This window comes from Oryza glaberrima, chromosome 3, assembly GCF_000147395.1.
Source record: "Oryza glaberrima chromosome 3, OglaRS2, whole genome shotgun sequence".
NCBI lineage: Eukaryota > Viridiplantae > Streptophyta > Magnoliopsida > Poales > Poaceae > Oryza > Oryza glaberrima.
The window spans coordinates 31,510,184-31,528,251 of NC_068328.1; the positions used below are offsets into that span (position 1 = coordinate 31,510,184).

Consider the following 18,068-nt stretch of genomic DNA (forward strand, 5'->3'; position numbering starts at 1 on the left):
TAAAAATGTTGTGATGTTTTTCGTGATCTTCAGTGAAATGTAGCTTCCCGGTGCTTTGATGAATACCGTGAAATGTTGCAAAGAACAATACACAGATTATAAAAATTCAAATTATCCTGCTAAACAGTTCAGCTAACACTAAACTCTTCAGCATCTTTCTGGCATGAATGTAAATTGCCATGTATTTTAATCATGTGCTTCATGAATATTGGAATTGGCTGTTCTTGCAAGCTTACAATGGAGTACATCTCTGCATGAAACAACAAACAAATATCCCCCTTCCTCGCCAAAATCACCATGAACGTTTTCCTACCAGTAATCTTTACACGAGCAGAGGCCATCCCTGAAATGATGAAACCTCGTGGCGTCCCGCACGATGATCTCCCTGTCCGTGACCTTGGAGATGGCCTTGATCGCGGCGTGGCAGTCGTTGCACACCCGCAGGTTCTTCATGACCCGCAGCGTCGTCTTCTCCGGCGTGCTGATGAGGCCGAACGCGATGGCGAGCTTCTCGCTGTGGCGGCTCAGCAGCTCCTCCTTGAGCTCGTCGTCGACGTCGTGCAGGACGGACTGCAGGTCGGGCACGAACCCGGCCCCCTTGATCTCCTCCCACATCCTCGCCGCCATCGCGTACACGGCGTCCCTCTGCGGGTGCACCACGTCGTCGGCGCCGAAGACGTGGATCTTGCTGCGGATGTGCGTCCAGCTGAACCCCGTCTCCTTCCTCACCGCCTTCTCCTTCCTCGCCTTCCATATCCTCGCCGCGTCGCTCCACCTCCCGCAGGCGGAATACACGTTGGCAATGGCGGAGTAGGCGCCGCTGTTGTTGGGATCGATCGACAGAAGCTTCTCCGCTGCGAGCTCAGCCAATTCTGCGTTCTTGTGCACTCTGCAGGCTGAGAGGAGTGATCCCCAGGCTATTGCGTCCGGCTCAACGGGCATTCGTCGGATGAACTCCTGAGCTTCAGAGAACAGGCCGGCGCGGGCGAGGAGGTCAACCATGCAGGCGTAATGGCTCATCTCTGGTGCAATCTGGTGCTCATTCTTTATCTGATCATAGTACCTCTTCCCTTCATTGACAAAACCGGCATGCGAGCACGCTGATAACACGCCGACATAGGTAATGCGATCCGGTTCCACGCCAGCGCGGAGCATTTCTTCGAAGAGGCCAACAGCTTCCTCTCCTTGGCCATGCTGTGCTAGAGCCACGATCATGGATGTCCATGTGATCGTCTCCTTGCGCCAGCAAACCTGATCAAACATCCTCCTGGCCCATGGGAAGCTGCCTGACCTGGCGTACATGGTGATGATGGCGTTGCTGACTGAACTAGATTGCTCTAGCAATGATCTGATAGCCCTGCAGTGGATCTGCTTGCCGTAATCAAGGCATGCCAGGCTTGCACAGACACTAAGAACAGCAGCCAGAGTATAGCTGTTTGGTTCTGGGCCACATGTGATCATTGATCTGAAGAGATCTATAGCCTCATCGTTGCGGCCATTCTGCTCATATCCGACAATCATCGCAGTCCAGGCAACAACATCTCGGTTATTCATAACACCGAACATTTCCCTTGCACTCTCCATATCCCCAATCTTGACATAGCCTTCCAGGAGGGCAGTGAAGGATATCACATTCAGATCGGTTTCCATTGACTGATCCATGATTCTCCTGGCATTCTCAACACTGCCAGACTTGGCGTATGTTGAAATGAGAGCATTTGTGACCTGGCTATTGTATGCCATTTCAGTTCTCAAGATATATGCATGCACCTGCTTTCCAATCCTTACATTTCCGAGGTTTGCACAAGCTGATAGGACACTGGTGATGGTGAATTCATCCGGCGCCATGGAAGACTCATGAAGCATTCTTGAGAACAACTTCAGTGCCTTGGCATCAAGCCCATTCTGGTTGTACCCTGCAATCATGGCATTCCATGAGACGATGCTCCGGTCTGGCATGCTCTCGAACAAGGATTCGGCAAGGTCCATCCTCCCCAGATGAGTGTTCAGAGATACCATGGCGTTCCAGCTTGACACGCTCCGCACCGGCATCCTTTCAAACACAGTACTCGCCGTCTCAGCATCCCCACACTTTCCATACATGTTGAGCACCGAGTTCGCCACCGGCACGCAACTACCGAGCCCGAGCTTGACGACGAAGGAATGAACCTTCCTCCCAACTGCGCCGGCCTGTGTCACGGCGCACGACGACAGCACATTTGTGAGAGTGAACTGCGTCGGCGTAAACCCATCAGCGGTCATGTCCAAGAGGGTCTTGATAGCCTCCCCGAACCGGCCGGCGCGGTTGAGCCCGACGACCATGACTGTCCAGGAGACGGCATCCCTCTCAGGCATTTCCGCGAACACGCCGCGGGCGTCGGCCAAGCGCCCGGACTTGGCGAACATCGACAGGAGCGAGTTCCAGGTGAACACGTTCCGCCGCGCCAAGGGGATCTCGTCGAACAGGCTTCGCGCGTCCCGCAACCCACCGGCGCCGCCGGCGGTCTCGCCGTAGTAGGAGAGCAGGTTGTTGCAGAGGTAGGCGCTGGCGAGGAGGCCAGCCTTGACGGCGCGCGCGTGGATGGCACGGCCAGCGCCCGGGTTAGCCGCCGTCTGGCAGAGCTGCAGGAGCCGCGCGTAGTGATCGCTGGCGGCCACCATCGCCGGCCGCGCCGCCGCCGCGGCGTCGGCGGCGTGGAGCTCCAAGGCGGCGGCATCTCGCATGCCGCCGTGCCGGTGCGGATCAGTGGGCCGCACGGCCCACGGGCTTAATAAAGTAGTAGTCCTAGTAGTAATAATTGGTGTTAATTTTAAACTAAACTATGTACAACTACTTATACAAATACTTCGTATATTTAAGTATTTATATCACAAAACTATATATTTTTCACTAAATTTTTCAAGATTTAAAACATCCTATTGTAAAACTGCAGACATCTAAGACCATTTTTATCACAAAACCACAGCTTTTATAACTTCAAATAAATAATAGTGCTATGATCTAACTTTAGTTCTTTCTATAATTTTATCACTAAATCTGTATTGTATTTTATGATATCTTAAATTTATCGAGCGTTAAATCTGTATTAACATTCTTAAATGCGTAGTTTTTACATCAGTTTGTCAAATCAAATTTACTCTAATAAATTAAGTCAAGAGAAAGTAAACCTCCCTGTCTGCGGTTTCCCCAAAGCGCAGGGAGGCATGGCAATAAATTAGGGTAAGACCGAATTGGTTAAAGCGGATTTTACTTTTCTAATCATCACTCGCACTGTCACGCGGCCACGCCACGCCACGCATCCATTCCATCCCATTCTTCTCTCGCGCGGAGGCGGCGGCGGCGGCGGCGGCGACGACGAGGAGGGAGGAAGATGACGGTGGGGATGATCAACGCGAACCCGGTGGTGCACGAGAGGCCGGAGCGCGCCGCCCACCCGCACCCCGCCGACGCCATCGACGCCCTCGACGTCTTCGGTAAACCGTAGTTGCTCGCTCAAATCCGTTAGCTCTCACCCCCCGCTAGCTTCAACTGATTGGCGCCGCCGCCGCCGCCTGCAGATACGGTGCGGGACATCAAGGACCCGGAGCACCCCTACTCGCTGGAGCAGCTCAGCGTGCTCTCCGAGGAGTCCGTCTCCGTCGACGAGAAGCTCGGCCGCATCCAGTATGCTCGCACTCCCGTTCCTTTTTGGCGTCGCGTGTGGAGTGAGCTCGTGATAAATCTTTGTGATCTGGGTATGAAATCATGGGGTTTAGGCGAGGGATTTGGTGCTTGATGTTTAATTGTGTTTGTGATGCGACTCAATTTTGGAGTAGCCAAGTACTACGAGCACTTATATAGGACATGACCTTTCCTTAATAATGTCAGAATCCTTGTGATTTTTGAGTGCAAGTGTGGGAAATGTGCATTACTCAGGCAGTTTCAGCTAGCTGGATCAGGATTTTCTTTCTTAGCAAGAGATCGACACATTGAGCAACCAAATATGTGTGGGGATTGACTTGCCTTAGGGTATCTACTTGTGTCAGTTAGTTGCTAGCACGAGGCTGCAATCCCAAGCCTCTTGGACTTCTTTTATTGTGATTTCTAATGTGCCTTAGGGTATCTACTTGTGCCAGTTAGTTGCAACTATCCCTGCCAATCTTTACTACCTTCGTTTTATATTATAAGCTATTTTGACTTTTTTCCAAGTCAAACTATTTTAACTTTCACCAACAAAACTAACTTGGTGCTATAAATCTTACTATATTTTTCTATAAACTTGGTTAAACTTTCAAAAAGTTTGACTTTAAAAAAGTCAAAACGACTTACAAGAGTGTGATGATAGTTTGATACATTTGCTTATTGGGAGCATCCTATGTTACTTTCATCCTGATCTGTACCGCTCATTCTAACTTGTAGAAATGATCGTTTGTCTTGATCCAAGAACTACATCCGGCTTCCTTTTTTTAGAGGACATCCAGCTTCCTTTTTTGGGACACTGTTCACACCTCACAATTACCTGCAGGATAACCTTCACTCCAACTGTGCAGCACTGTAGCATGGCTACAGTGATTGGTCTGTGCCTTCGGCTTAAATTGATGCAGAACTTTCCTCCACATTTCAAGGTGCGTACTGTGTCCAACTAATGAAGGTATTTTACAGTTCACAATTTCATATTATGTCTTTGTGCAATATGCATACCATCAGATGTGAGTTATGTAATCATGCTTGTTTTGGGAAATCACTTTACTCCAGTTGATTTGTGCTATTAAATATGGGATAGATGGAGTCAAATCCTGCAACATATTGTGCATGCTCTTAACTCTAAGAAGCTCCTCTATCGATGCGCATTAAGATATTGTACCAAACCTAATGGGGAACAGTGAAAAACTTGTGAGAAATCTGTATGTGCCTCAAGGAACTATAAGTCATCCTTTTGGGGCTCAAAATTTCAACAAAATTGTCATTTTTACACAGAAATATTTGATACGCAGGTCTGGCGACCTTATTTTGATCTGAACTGGAATATTTATTCAACAGAGACATTTCTCCAGAATTTGTTTACTGGTATTCAGTAACATAGATATGACGCTAGTTATGCTTAAACTGACCTTCAAGATGTTCCATATGGCAAAATAGAAATCAAATAAATAAGAGTAAAAATTGCAAAGCAAGATAACTGCTAAATAACATTCTGAAGGTAGGAAAGTCCGGAAAATAACACTCATAGAGGCCATTCCATAAAAAATTTCTCAAGAAATAGAAGGCCCCTCTTCCCCAACTCTCGTTAGGCCAGTGTGTCGTCAATACTCAATAGTGCTCTGAGGAAAGTACAGCGTCGAGTCAGCAGCCATAAGGCCAACCACAATCTTTTTTGTTGTCCTCTGAAACAACACTTCTTACCTATTGAATTGGTTGGCATAGCTTTCCCTTATTTGTCAGAACCTCATCTGACCTGGCGAAGAACGTGGTGTAAGTGTAACAACACTCTGGCATCTGGCCATATCTACAAAATGCTGGAAGCCTCCACCTTATAATATTCAAACTGTATTAACAGGGTCTATTTCATAATTTCATCATTGCCAAATAAAAAGAGAAACATTTCCTCCTGTTCGTAGTTATCCTTAATTTATATTGACTTTAACTATCAAGCATTTTTTTTACCATGATCCCTCAAATTTTGTTTATTAATATGCAGATTGACATTAAAGTTGCTCCAGGATCTCTTGCTAATGAAGAATCAGGTATGCATGTCAATCTAGTACAGGAATGTAACTCTTCACGGGCTTCATTACAACATTCATGTAATTATTGGTTTCCTCCATGAGATCCAGTCATGTCATCAGAACATTATAGCCATGATATTTTCACGTCATCAATTTTAAAACTTTTTGTTGTCTTTACATGGTGTGTTGAAATATTCAAACAAATAAGGGAAGTAGGGAACCTCAAAAGATTCACAACTTATGTTGGACTGGGATCTGGTGACTTCCATTTGTCAAACGGGGATGCCTCTCCTTCAAAATAGTCCTGTATTTTTGTGCTTTTGTTCCATTGTCTCTCCTAAAGTTTATCTTTATTTTATTAAACTTCCCACGCCATTTATGTTACCTTAAAATTTCAGATTAAAACAATCGTGCAGATTTGTGGAGTTTATAAGGTTTGCTTGATGTATTCTTAGTTATGTGTGCCACATAGGCTCCTATGAGATATATTGGTAAATATTTTCAACATATATCACATAATGGTTGTTGCACGAGACCTACCTTATGGAACCAAGCAGTAATTCTATCAGGAGAATGATAATTTGACACACATTTTCTGGTATTTGGTATTTTTAACAATGTGATTGTTACAATTGGCAGTAAACAAGCAACTGAATGACAAGGAGAGGGTAGCAGCCGCCTTGGAGAACCCCAACCTACGCCAGTTGGTTGATGAGTGTCTTTGTTCCAACGATTCACACTCATATTAACACGTCCTTGCGCCTGCCTGCTGTATAGTAATAATCATGTATGTTGCATGTGCCCTGTGTTATAGCTGGTTATGTATAATCGCGGTTACTATGTGCCATTATTTTTGCCTTCAGAGTTGTATGCAACCGAGAATATACCTTATGCACCAGTCCTTCAGACACATAGTATGGCTATGGCTATGCATATGCTGCTTGAGTGCTTGATGTACCATTCGTATATAAAGAGAGAGAAAAAGGAGAATTATGATGTACCATAATTTAGTGTTTACTGAATCTGTCGATTGTTTTTCGCGCTGGAATTTTAAAATCAGAACTGTTCTTGTTTTGGAATGAGCAAATATATTTTCATTGCGGTATCTGGTGTGTCATGTTTCAGGGGCATCATCCGTTGTTATCACGATTTGAAGTTGTTGATTGATTCATTCCTTGGAACTAGGAAGAGGAGGCGTGTGGTGCTCTATCTATAGCAATTTCAAATGAAGCATAATTGTTGTCTGAATCTTACGTGTGCGACCTATATGCATCATGCGTCTTTATCCTTTACAATGGGTTAATCCACATCTTTCTTCAGTTATGAATTGTCTGTATCCTCCTTTAGTATGCGTCTTTTACGACCTGAATAGAATGCCAGTTCTGGAAATGAAAATCTGGCCAACGGCAATGAAAAAAAAAAAACAAAAAGAAGCATTCGTATGATTATAATACGCGAACATTATCTGATTTTTGTGACAGCTATTTGAGGATATAAACAAATGAATTAATTCTTAGAGTTGAAAAGCTGTTATAGAAAAGCATTCCAAGAAAATTCAATATAATTTTATTTCACACAAGAACAAGGCCATAAGATTAGAATTAGAGGATGCGAATTTTACAAGATGGCATGATCCAATTCCAACTGGCTGGTACGGCATACCTAACATAGTTTGACTGGACTAAAAAGTGGTGACATAAGCTTGTTCATGCGTAGACATACTCTCATCCACAAAATCGAGTTGTTTGCTACAAAAATGCTTAGCCATTTTGACCGTTTTTCTCCCCACCTATTTATCAATCTGATGGGGGTAATGACAACGACTCATCGAACAATCAGTAGACAGGCCAGATGTCAGATTGATACGTTAGATTTGCAACCTTACCAATGTGAGGTTCAGAGTGTCTCGGATTAATTCTTGCCTCGATCAAATTATTTTTGTGGAGGATATTTTCAAGGACTCTGATAAACATCTACCTCTTCTTTAGCTACGTACGGAGTACATCCTTATTGGTGTAGGGATCGGGTTTTAATCCATTATTGAAAAAAAAGGAAAATATCTACCTCATCTGATTTCTCGGGTAGAAGGCGTATAGAGATATCTTGAAGTTCTTGAAGCGGATAAGGGATAGCGTATGTAAGACCAATCAAATAGCAAGAAAATGATTTTGAAAACAAAAGGTTATGAAGAAAATCTCAGGAAGATTTGAGAGCTCAAGTTTTCTTCCTTGTGTCACATCACATTTATTTTTTTTATGGAGGATAACTTTGTCAAATACAACATATATCACAACTCATGGACATATCCATGTCATCTGAAACAACGAGTCTAGTTGTATTGTTTGGTTCTCATCCCGGCAGAAAAACATAAAATTTTATGATGAACATAGTAAAATATCATATAAAAATTAAAATGATTAATTATGGTTATGATAAAAAACCTAACCACTTATGCATCTATACACCAACTCCAAACTTCAACTTCCTATTTTTTGCTATCATGCTTCCTAAACTGTTAAACGGTATTTTTAAAAAAAATATATATCAAAGTTATTTTAAAATTAAATAAATCAATTTTTCAAGTTTAGAATAATTAGTACTCTATCTGTTCCAGAATATAAGGAGTTTTAGGGCAAGTTTGGTTTGAGGCCAAAACGGACCTTACCAATATTTGGCCAAAGGTACAATTTAGCATGGCCAATATTTGACAAGACCGAATTGTGTTTGGTTAAGGGCCAAAACTAACCTTGCCAATTTTTGGCTAAACCAGGTTTGGTTTGGTGCCAACTTTTGTGTGCGGCGTGGAATACATATAGTCGATGTGCCACCGCCAAAGCCTGCGTAGGAGTTCAAATTTCAAGCCCGCACTTCGGCTCCCATCAATGACGTTACCGATTCTTTCTCTTCAGGCCGGCCGATATTTGGATCCAAACCAAATTTGTGTTCCTACTGTTTATGTGTCCCATAAATTGGTAAGCCAAATATAGGCCATGAACCAAACTGGCCCTTAGAGTTGGACACGGTTATTAAGAAAGTAGGTAAAATTAAATAGTGGAATATTGTGATTGGTTGAGAAGTGAAGCTAGCTGGGAAAATTGAATGACGGAGAGTTGTGATTGGTTGAGAAGAGAATGTTGGTGGAGGAGTTGTTATATTTTAGGACAAATTTAAAAGGCTAAAAGTTATTATATTTTTGAAACAGAGAGAGTATCTAATTAATCATATGCTAATGAGTTTTCTTGTTTCGTGTGCACTCTAAATATTCTTCTCTCTTAATGAAACAAACAAAGCCTTAAAATCAATAAACACCTACGCGCATGTATCCATGATGAAAAAAAAATCAAGCGTACAGGAATAAACTTAAGTATTTATTTGTTAGTCCTTTCAAAGAAAAAAAAACTTTATTTGTTAGGCTGAATATGCCTACCTTTTAACCCATACAAAAATCTTCTCTTCTTGCTACTCCCTATATTTTACAATGTAAATCATTCTAGCATTTTCCACATTCATATTGATGTTATAGATTCATTAACATCAATATGAACGTGGGGAAATGAGAATGCTAGAATGACTTACATAGTGAAACGAAGGAAGTATATCAAAAGCTTTTTTAATCTATATAGGGTTTAAAACAATTTTTTAACACATAAATAAATCCTATAAAGTTAATATGAGATTTAGACTACGCAAGGAAAAAAAAACACGCGGTAGTTTGTTCGTTTACCGAATCGGCGACGGGAGATATGACAGCCGCCCTCGCGGTTGATACCGACCGAAGACAAAGCCAACGCGACTCGTCAATTCATCACCCCCCTCCAACCTCCACCACACCACCACCCCCATTTCGTCGACAAGAAAGAGGAGAAAGACAAAACCAAAAAAAAAAAAAGCAAAAACAAAACGAACTGCTCCCGGAAATTCTCTCCCGAACCCGATTTTTTTATTATTCCCCCCCGATATCCTGATCCGGCCGCCACCGCCGCCTCCGCCCCCTCGCCGCCGCCGGAGCCCCGCCTCGAAGCGGAGGAGCCATCCCGCGCTCGTCGGAGGCACCGGTGTGTGTGTGTGTGACGGCGACGGCCTCCTCCCCGCACGCGCACGTCGGCGAGAAGGTCTGGTGGGGCGACGCGCGCGGCCTCCGTGTCTCTCGGCTTGGATTGGAATCGAATTGAAGGTATTTTAGCCTTCCTCGTCCGCTTCCAATTCATCAACCGGCGTGGATTGGGGATCCATCCGGACTTGATTGATTTTCTTCAGGATTAATACGGCGTCAGTTTGTTTTACAAAATTTGGGAGAATTTAGGGGGGGGTTCATTAGGTCGGGCTGATTAATTGAACTGATTCTTCTTTTGCAGATGCTGGAACTGGAGCTGTTCTATAGGCTATAGAAAGAGAAATTTATTCATGTAGTGTAATACATATGTTTGGATCCGTGTCGGCGTGATAAGGAATCGTGTCGAATTGGTACCAGAAGGTTGAAAAGATGGCTGATGAGGTGGCTTTTGAGACTGCCAGGAAGATCATCATGCACCCGCTTTATACGCCGAGGTCTTCGCCGTGGCTTGACTTGAAGGTGTTCTATGTAAGGGTGAGCAATTGCGAGGTGGATGAGTCTGCGCCGGACCGTCTCACGCTCAACCACATCCCGCTGTCTCCCGATACGGTTATCGAGGTGAATGGTCAGCGGAGTAGCATGCACACCGAGTTCATCTCTTCATCCCTCAGGAGGGACAGGGTTGACAAAATGACCGAGGAGGCTACATTCGTGAGCACAGATAGTATAAGGATGACAGGGAGTGTCAGGTTTCAGGTGTTCGATAAGAACGATCTGCTGCTCACAGGCGACCTAGAGTTGTGCAGTGCCAATGGAGTTGTCGGGGAATCGAAGAACAGCAGCAAGAGATGGAATATGAAGTGCCAACCAGCATCATCATGCAATGGTTTTCTCAAGGGGAAGCCGTCCACAGCTTCAGAGTCTGTACATCCTGTGATAGAGGTTTATCTTGCTGGCACTTTCTGTGGCACACCTATTATATTAACAAAGACTGTGCAGCATATATCACGGAGGAAATCCCAAATGAAACTAAAGCTTGATTCCATCCCTGAGAATGAGGCAACTGAACAACAAAAAGAAGAGTTAAATGAGGACTCTTTGCAGGTACCTGCTAAGCATGTTTGAAAGTTTTTATTTCTGTCTACAATCTCAAACTCCCCATTTAGGGTTTTAGGTAGTCTATAGTCTCATATTTGGGAGGTGATGGATAGCTTTGAATTCAAGAGACTCCTTTTTCCCCTAAAAAGCAGTGAGGCAACTGTGCATAAGAAACAGTGAAATAGTTTGAGCATTTTTTTGCAGCATGTTAGTTTAGCTAAGAGCCAACTACAGATAACATATGTTTCAATATGAGGAGTATAAACAGACCCTTTTAAATTTTCCAATGCATATACGTGTTGTTATGCAAGTTTCTGTGAAAACAACACTATATCACCATAGCCATGTCATTTCCCATGTTCTCTTTTACAAGGATAACAGAGAGACTAGAATCAGTCTAGGAACAGTTGTTAATCCTTATATAAGCTCAATTATCAGTACTTGTACCATATTCATATACAGTGCAAGTTGCAAAATACATGGAGGGTGTGCACGCATCTCCATCACTTTTTTTCTCTTGGCTGATTGATGCAGATCTGGTTGCTATTTTACATGCACATGAGATAAAATGAACTGTAGAAACAGCAGAATATTAATGGTTTGAAATGCTATTTTTTGTTTTCACTCTGTCAAACTGATAAATGTATGTTAATTATATATGGGAATCAGTTAGCTGTCGTCATGTCGTATGAGAGCACCCAATGCACAAAGTATCAATACATTGATCTGTTTGACTATTTAAAGTGGAATGTCATTTTTCACTTTTTGAAAATGATACTGTTTAATTTAGATTCAGAGAATAATGATAACAGATATGAGTACATACTGTAAAGGTTGGTAGTAGTTGGATCATTTAGTAGTACTGTCAGCATAAATACTGCTGTAGTGGATAATGTGAAAAATGTGGCTCCAGGGAATATCTCAAGCAAGTTGCAAAGTATATATGGACAACATGGAGAAATTTTTTTGTTACATTCATGCATATAACGTTCAGCGTACTAATTCACCCTTAGTTCTAAGCCAACATATAAGGCATATCCTTCTAGTTAACTCTATGTATCCTAGATAATAAATGATGCCTAACTTGTCAACTTCCTTGGAAGGTAAGTAGGGTACCTTCACTCAATAGCCTATAGAGACACTAGTTTGACTTTCCCAGGTTAATGATTTAGGGTGACTGTTGACAGCATTGCTGCTATGAATATGTGTTGTAAAATAATACTCGTCTTCCAACTAAATTGTTAAGTGTACAGCAACTAGCAACACCACAGCCTTTAGCAAGAGAATGTAGGGAGAATGCAAGCTAGATTGCTATCAACAATTAATTGCTTAATTAGGTTGATGCCCACAGTTCTCGTTATGCTTATGTGTGGCCGTATTCCTGGCGATATTAGAAATTAAATCTTCATTTTGATTACATCCTCAACTCTAACTGGCTGTTTTTCTCTTACTTTGCCTATTCATTCATGTTAAGTATATTTTGTTTTAGCAGTGAATTTGGTAAACCCAGGGTCTATTGATAAAAGATAACCAGTAATTGCTAGTATAGCTTAAGTATCACCTCCTTCACTGTTAACGATGATAGGAACATGCTTTTCTCTGTCCATGCTTGAATGTTTTCATTGAGACATTTGTTGCTATTCCTATAAATATGATGCACCAGTCCAAATAACAGTGACATGTATAATGGGTAGCAATCAATAGATTTATGCTTCTGTTTTGCAATCTTGATTGCAAGTGATGCATTCTTTGATTCAGTTCTTATCTCGCAGATATTTGATAGTTTGTACCCTTTCCTTCCATATCGCTCATTTCAGGTATCAGAATCACAGAATCCCAAATCTGAGCAAGATGTGGATGTTGATTATAACAGCTTGTACTCGAGGCAGGACTTTATAGAGGGCGAGGACGGTGAGCTTTCATGGTTTAATGCTGGTGTCCGAGTTGGGGTTGGGATTGGCCTTGGTATTTGTGTGGGTGTTGGATTGGGTGTTGGCCTGCTGGTCCGGACGTACCAAAGCACCAGTAGGAACTTCAGGCGGCGATTGCCCTGATGGCCAGACCACCCCATGAATGTAGATGTGTCTTTATCTTGTTCTGTAGGGAACTAACTGTCCAACCATCTTTCCTGTTCATGCTTGTGGTAGATATAAGTGAGGCTTTTTGTTCTTCGATTCTGCAGTCACTCTGGAATCTGTTGCTCTCTTGTCTGCAATGCCAATCATTTTTGCTCCCCTGAGATGTAAATATTAGTCTGTATGGCAAATAAAGAGTCGAATCACTTGCTGCCACCTTGAGCCATCAAATGGTTCTTAAATGTGTGCTTGAAGGAAATTAAGTGACCGACAAGTGCAGAGGGTGATGTTGCACCTACAAATCGTTGCATGTTATGGCATCTTGTACATATATTACTTCGATTAGGTGACCAGTTATTTGTGTCAAATGGTTAGTTATTTGAGCTTTTTCCAGATTTTGGACCATGTACACCTGTGGATGTACTCGCTTTTAGGTTTGTGGGTTTGTCTTTAGGCAATGTGTCAGAATGTTTTTTAGTCCTTTTCTGTTTCAGATGCAATCTGGCAGACAATAGTCTCTACTGTATACTACTCTCAGTTTCTTCTTGTTTCTTAGTCAGCGTCAGTTATCAAGCTATGCATAAAGTATTTGGAGAGATGGTATTTAAAGCGAACCTTGTACTGTATCTCCATTGATGGTATCAATAAAGCTGGTATAGCATGGTATAACTGCTTTTGTTTTCTCTAATTTATAACCAAACTTTGCAAGACAAAAACCTCACGAAAGAAACATTGTGATTTGTTGCACCAAACTATCAACATCTTTTTAAGCTTTTGCAGCCCTGGAAATACTAGATTACTACTAACGTGTCACATCTTAGTCTACCCTCTCCTCTGAATCGATATGATTCTTTAACCAAAGATATCTTTTTCAGAAACTCTCCTGACCTATACTTGCCACCAAAAAGTTACACTAAAGTTGTTCACATTTCCCACAACATCCACAAGGGACATGCCACCATAGTAAAAAAAAAAAAGAAAATCACTCCCCACTAACAACAAACCTAATCAAAAAGCTACAGCTACAAGGCTCATCATCAAGGATGATTCCAAATGCAAACAATCTTTCTTGCTTTGCTTGCATTCTGGTGAAACTGAGGATGCAAACAGGTCAGAGTGATGTGTTACTTCCAAGGCAATCTTCCACTGAACACGATGCATCATCCCAGATGAGATGAGACATCTCACCTCACTGTAGGAGACTCACTGAAGCAGATCAAGGCAAAAGGTGAGCCAGGATAATGAGAGGTTGAACACAGTGACTCACCAACTCGAGGAAAACTACACTGTACTTTTTTTTTCTTTTTCTTTTTTCTGTTCTTCAGGCAACAAACTGGCTGTGATTTCATGGTGCAGGACAGCTTCAGGGGAGAGGGAGAGGAGGGTGTTTTCTTCTCCCTGAGAGCCGGAGGCAATGGCCAAGGTGCCTGATCTGGGCTCCGACTTCGCCCAGAAGCTGCTGCTCGACCTCCGGCGCCGCCGCGAGAGGCTCGGCTTCGACTCGCCGGCGCCGCCGCAGCGCACGTCGTCGTCCAACGCCGCCGTTCTTCCTCGAGGTACGTTGTGTTCCCCACCTTCTTTGAGTTCGTCCTCTCTGAATTCTGAATTCTGAAGAATTCATGTTCAGATATCAGTCGTGGAGATAATTTTTTTTTTGTCAGTGAGATAAACGCTGTCCTTTTATTTTTGCTAATTATTTTTCCAATGGCACGCGAAATTACGATGAACAGTAAATTTTCTTGAAACTGAACATACTGCAGAAGTTCTGAAATTGCACTCGTCTGTACAGATTCTCATTCGAGTTCTCAGAGGCCACATCGAAGCCAGAAGCCACAACAAGCAGCTCCTCGAGCAGGAAGAGCAGAAGCAACAGCAAACAGATCAGTAAGCAAAGAACTCCAAACGATACTCACCAATCTGCTCCCAAATTCATCTCCCATTTCACTTTTTTCTAGCTTTCTTTACCCAATTTGCTCTGTGATCACAGCACCCACAGAGCGGCAATGCCATTGCCGGAGCCGGCAAGCCGCGCCACCGCGCCACGCCGGTCGTCAATTCGCACCAAATCGTGCCATTCCAAGGAGGAGGCAGCGCCAAGCAGAAGCCCGCGAACAGCAGCATCGACGTGCAGATGGCGCTGGCAATCGCTCTCAGCAACAGAGGCAAGCTCCAGAACATCGAGCTCGTGTCGCGCAACGGCTCCGTCTTCTTGAGGGACACGGATCACGCCATGCCGGAGAGCCACCTCGTGTCGCCCAGCGCGCACGTCGGCAAGGTGGCGATCGGCGTCAAGAAGCTCAATGACATCCTCATGGCGTACTCATCGGGCGGCGGCGCGAGGGACACGGGCAGGAGGAGCTCGGTTGACATTGGGAGGGAGCTCTTCGGAGGAGCCATGGATTTGGAGGAGTCACTAAGCATGCTTGTGATGCTTCAGGAGGCATCAGATTACATGGAAGGATCCGGGAATGGCAAGGTGTTGCTACTGGAGGGCAAGGAGAACTTGAAGAACTCGGCGCGTTCGCCGAGTTCCACAAGGCTGGTGGAGATTGTTGATGAGGATTCAGAGGCCGAGCAAGCCAAGAACTCGAAGAGTCTGTCAATGCAGATAGTTCCTCACAAGAATTCACAAGGTTTCAGTACTCCAAACAGCTCATCAGTCTTGCAGGTCTCTACTGTTACAGGCAACAATTCCAGGAGCAATGCTTCTAAAGCTGACAAGGATGATGCAAAAGTCAGGATGCCTAATGTGATTGCCAAGCTGATGGGATTGGACAATCTTCCATCAACCAAGGTAGCAAACAAGGGCATGGAGAAGTTTGTGAAACCTGAAGCATTGTCAAGAAAGGATAGGAGGACGAATTTGGTCGGCGGCAGATTGCCGATTCAGATTATAGGTTCAGAAAGGGTGTCATCCAAAGGACACAACATGAATTTGCTGCCAGGTGAGTGGAAGATTGGCCTGAAAAATTATGAAGTATACAAAAGTGCTAATTTGCAGGTGTCTAATAGTTCATCGATTCCTGCGGCTGATAAGCAAACAAGGCAAACCATGAGACAAATGTTAAGCAAAATGGAGAATGCAGAGAGAAGAGGTAGTCTAGGACAACAACTCCATGAGGAGAAGAAACTGACTGAAGAAACTAATCAGCAGAAGGTTGCGAATGTTGGATGCCGCACCGATGCAGGGAAAAAGATGGATTTTCTGAAAAGAATTAGGAAAATTTCAGGCAGAAGACAAGTCACTGAAGAGAAGCACATTATTCAAGAAGAGAGCACAACAGGGAAGAAGCAAACTACAGGCATGAAACAATTGCTGGGCACAGACAGTGAGGATAAATCTAAGATAACTAGAGTTAAGTTTAACAAGGAAAACCTTGCCACTACTGAAATCAAGAATGCAGCAAGAGGGAAGAACGGCAAAACAGATCAACGGAAGCGGCAATCATACAATAAACAGACAGATGTACATAGCATGCCAAAGAAATCTCAGAAATATCGTGAAATGAAGAGTAAAGAAGGCATTCAGAACTTAGAGCACAAGAAGTCAACAAAGTCAGAAGCGACACAATTGAAAATTCTCCCATATACTGCAGAGATACAGCAAGAGAATGGAAAGCATGAAGAAGATAATGATATTGTCAAGCCATCAGATAGCCATGGGGATGGAGGTATTTCTGAGCAATTTGCAGGAATGGTGGAAGACAGCAGAACAACTGGAATGGCTTCCCCAGACCAATTTATGAAGCAAATAACTGAAGTGACCTCAATTGATGTGCATGCAAGTGATAGATCAAATGTGGTAGATCAGAGTGTAACTCAAACAAATGTAAGTTTGTCATCCTGCATAAATACTTTGTGCACCCATCATATCAGTCTAATGAAATGTGTTTTCTTTTCTGCAAGTGCAGGATGACACAAGTTCTAATACAGCTAGTGAAACTACACAAACACCAGAGACATTCACAGAGGGGGAACATCACCAAAATCTGCAATTAGTGGAGTTTAAAGAGAAACCGTTGGATGGTATCATATTCTTGACCAGTTTCTGTTAAATGAACTTTTGAAAATCTACTGCATGTATAACACTGAATGCTTTATTACAGATTTGGGTGATGCCAAAGAGACCAGCAATCCAACGGATTTGCAAGACCAAAAGATGCATGTGGTCTCGTGTGATTCATTCACAGAGAATCAGTTACTGCTTATGAGAATGTTGCTAAAGGATCAATACTTGCTTGAAACTGCAAAGGCTCTTGTCAGAAATCCTGTCCCTGTACATTTTGTCAATGCCAGTGCAGATAGATGGTCAGAGAAAGGCAGCTCTCTTTTTTCAGATATAGCGCGGGAAGTTATCAGAAAGAAAGGTAAAAGAACTGAGGCAATTGTAGAAGTTAGCATGGCAAACACAACTAACATGAAATTGCAATACTTGGATGATCTTATCATGGAACTGGATGGAGATATTGAGAGCCTGAACATCTCCAAGAAATCTCAACATCTGGGTGAAGATTGCACAGCTGAAAATTTGCGAATGATACTTCACAGGGACATGCAAAACAATCATCCGGATGCTAACTCGATGTGGGATTTCGGTTGGAACCGCATTTCTGACCTTCCGATTGAGAGAAATGAAGTCGTCAGGGATTTGGAGAAGAACATATTGGGTGGCATGATCACAGATGTAGCAAGGGAGCTAATTGAATTATCAGTACGCCATGGGTGCTGTGCCTGTGAGGCCTGAGTGAGTGTCAGACTGACTTTGAAACGTGATACAAGAGTTGATTTCTGAAAGTGATTGATCTTAGGTTAGATTTGTATATTTACCAAGGTTTCCAAGTAAATATATACATATATTTTTGCAAGATTTCTGTACATAGAGGAATTTGTACGTGCGTTGAGCAGCAGCATTCTCTGCCTGTCTTGACTACTAGTACCTCATCTCTATCTGTGTGCTTTCTTTCTCGGATTTATTGCTGCTTGTACCTCCTTTCGCTGTCATTGGAACATTAACAGTTTTCTGTAGTTGTCGCAACTGCAGCGTCGATCCGTCACCGGAGAGGGTCGCCGTCGACCGGGCAGGTCTGCTACGATTAACATTGGGCCGAATCGTGTTTACGGGCCCAAGCACACGA

The 18,068-nt window shown here is 43.3% G+C and overlaps 4 protein-coding genes across 4 annotated transcripts; 3 read left to right on the plus strand and 1 right to left on the minus strand.

Annotated features, from left to right (window-relative positions):
* Nucleotides 1-3: 3 nt before the first annotated feature.
* On the minus strand, nucleotides 4-2,724 carry LOC127768169 (pentatricopeptide repeat-containing protein At2g22070). The gene has a single exon (XM_052293706.1). The coding sequence runs from the start codon at nucleotides 2,722-2,724 to the stop codon at nucleotides 310-312; it is 2,415 nt and encodes an 804-aa protein (XP_052149666.1). The 3' UTR covers nucleotides 4-309.
* Nucleotides 2,725-3,249: 525 nt separating this feature from the next.
* On the plus strand, nucleotides 3,250-6,780 carry LOC127769021 (protein AE7-like 1). Its single transcript, XM_052294712.1, has 5 exons — nucleotides 3,250-3,474; nucleotides 3,559-3,664; nucleotides 4,506-4,605; nucleotides 5,679-5,724; nucleotides 6,346-6,780. The coding sequence occupies exons 1-5, from the start codon at nucleotides 3,372-3,374 to the stop codon at nucleotides 6,453-6,455; spliced, it is 465 nt and encodes a 154-aa protein (XP_052150672.1). The 5' UTR covers nucleotides 3,250-3,371; the 3' UTR covers nucleotides 6,456-6,780.
* Nucleotides 6,781-9,547: 2,767 nt separating this feature from the next.
* LOC127766672 (uncharacterized protein At1g01500-like) lies at nucleotides 9,548-13,484 on the plus strand. The gene is made up of 3 exons (XM_052291787.1): nucleotides 9,548-9,880; nucleotides 10,062-10,864; nucleotides 12,676-13,484. Exons 2-3 carry the CDS (start codon nucleotides 10,190-10,192, stop codon nucleotides 12,910-12,912), a joined length of 912 nt encoding a protein of 303 aa, XP_052147747.1. The 5' UTR covers nucleotides 9,548-9,880; nucleotides 10,062-10,189; the 3' UTR covers nucleotides 12,913-13,484.
* A 740-nt stretch (nucleotides 13,485-14,224) lies between these two features.
* On the plus strand, nucleotides 14,225-17,798 carry LOC127766671 (uncharacterized). The gene is made up of 5 exons (XM_052291786.1): nucleotides 14,225-14,489; nucleotides 14,723-14,817; nucleotides 14,921-16,762; nucleotides 16,845-16,959; nucleotides 17,040-17,798. Exons 1-5 carry the CDS (start codon nucleotides 14,348-14,350, stop codon nucleotides 17,675-17,677), a joined length of 2,832 nt encoding a protein of 943 aa, XP_052147746.1. The 5' UTR covers nucleotides 14,225-14,347; the 3' UTR covers nucleotides 17,678-17,798.
* The last annotated feature ends 270 nt before the right edge of the window (nucleotides 17,799-18,068 follow it).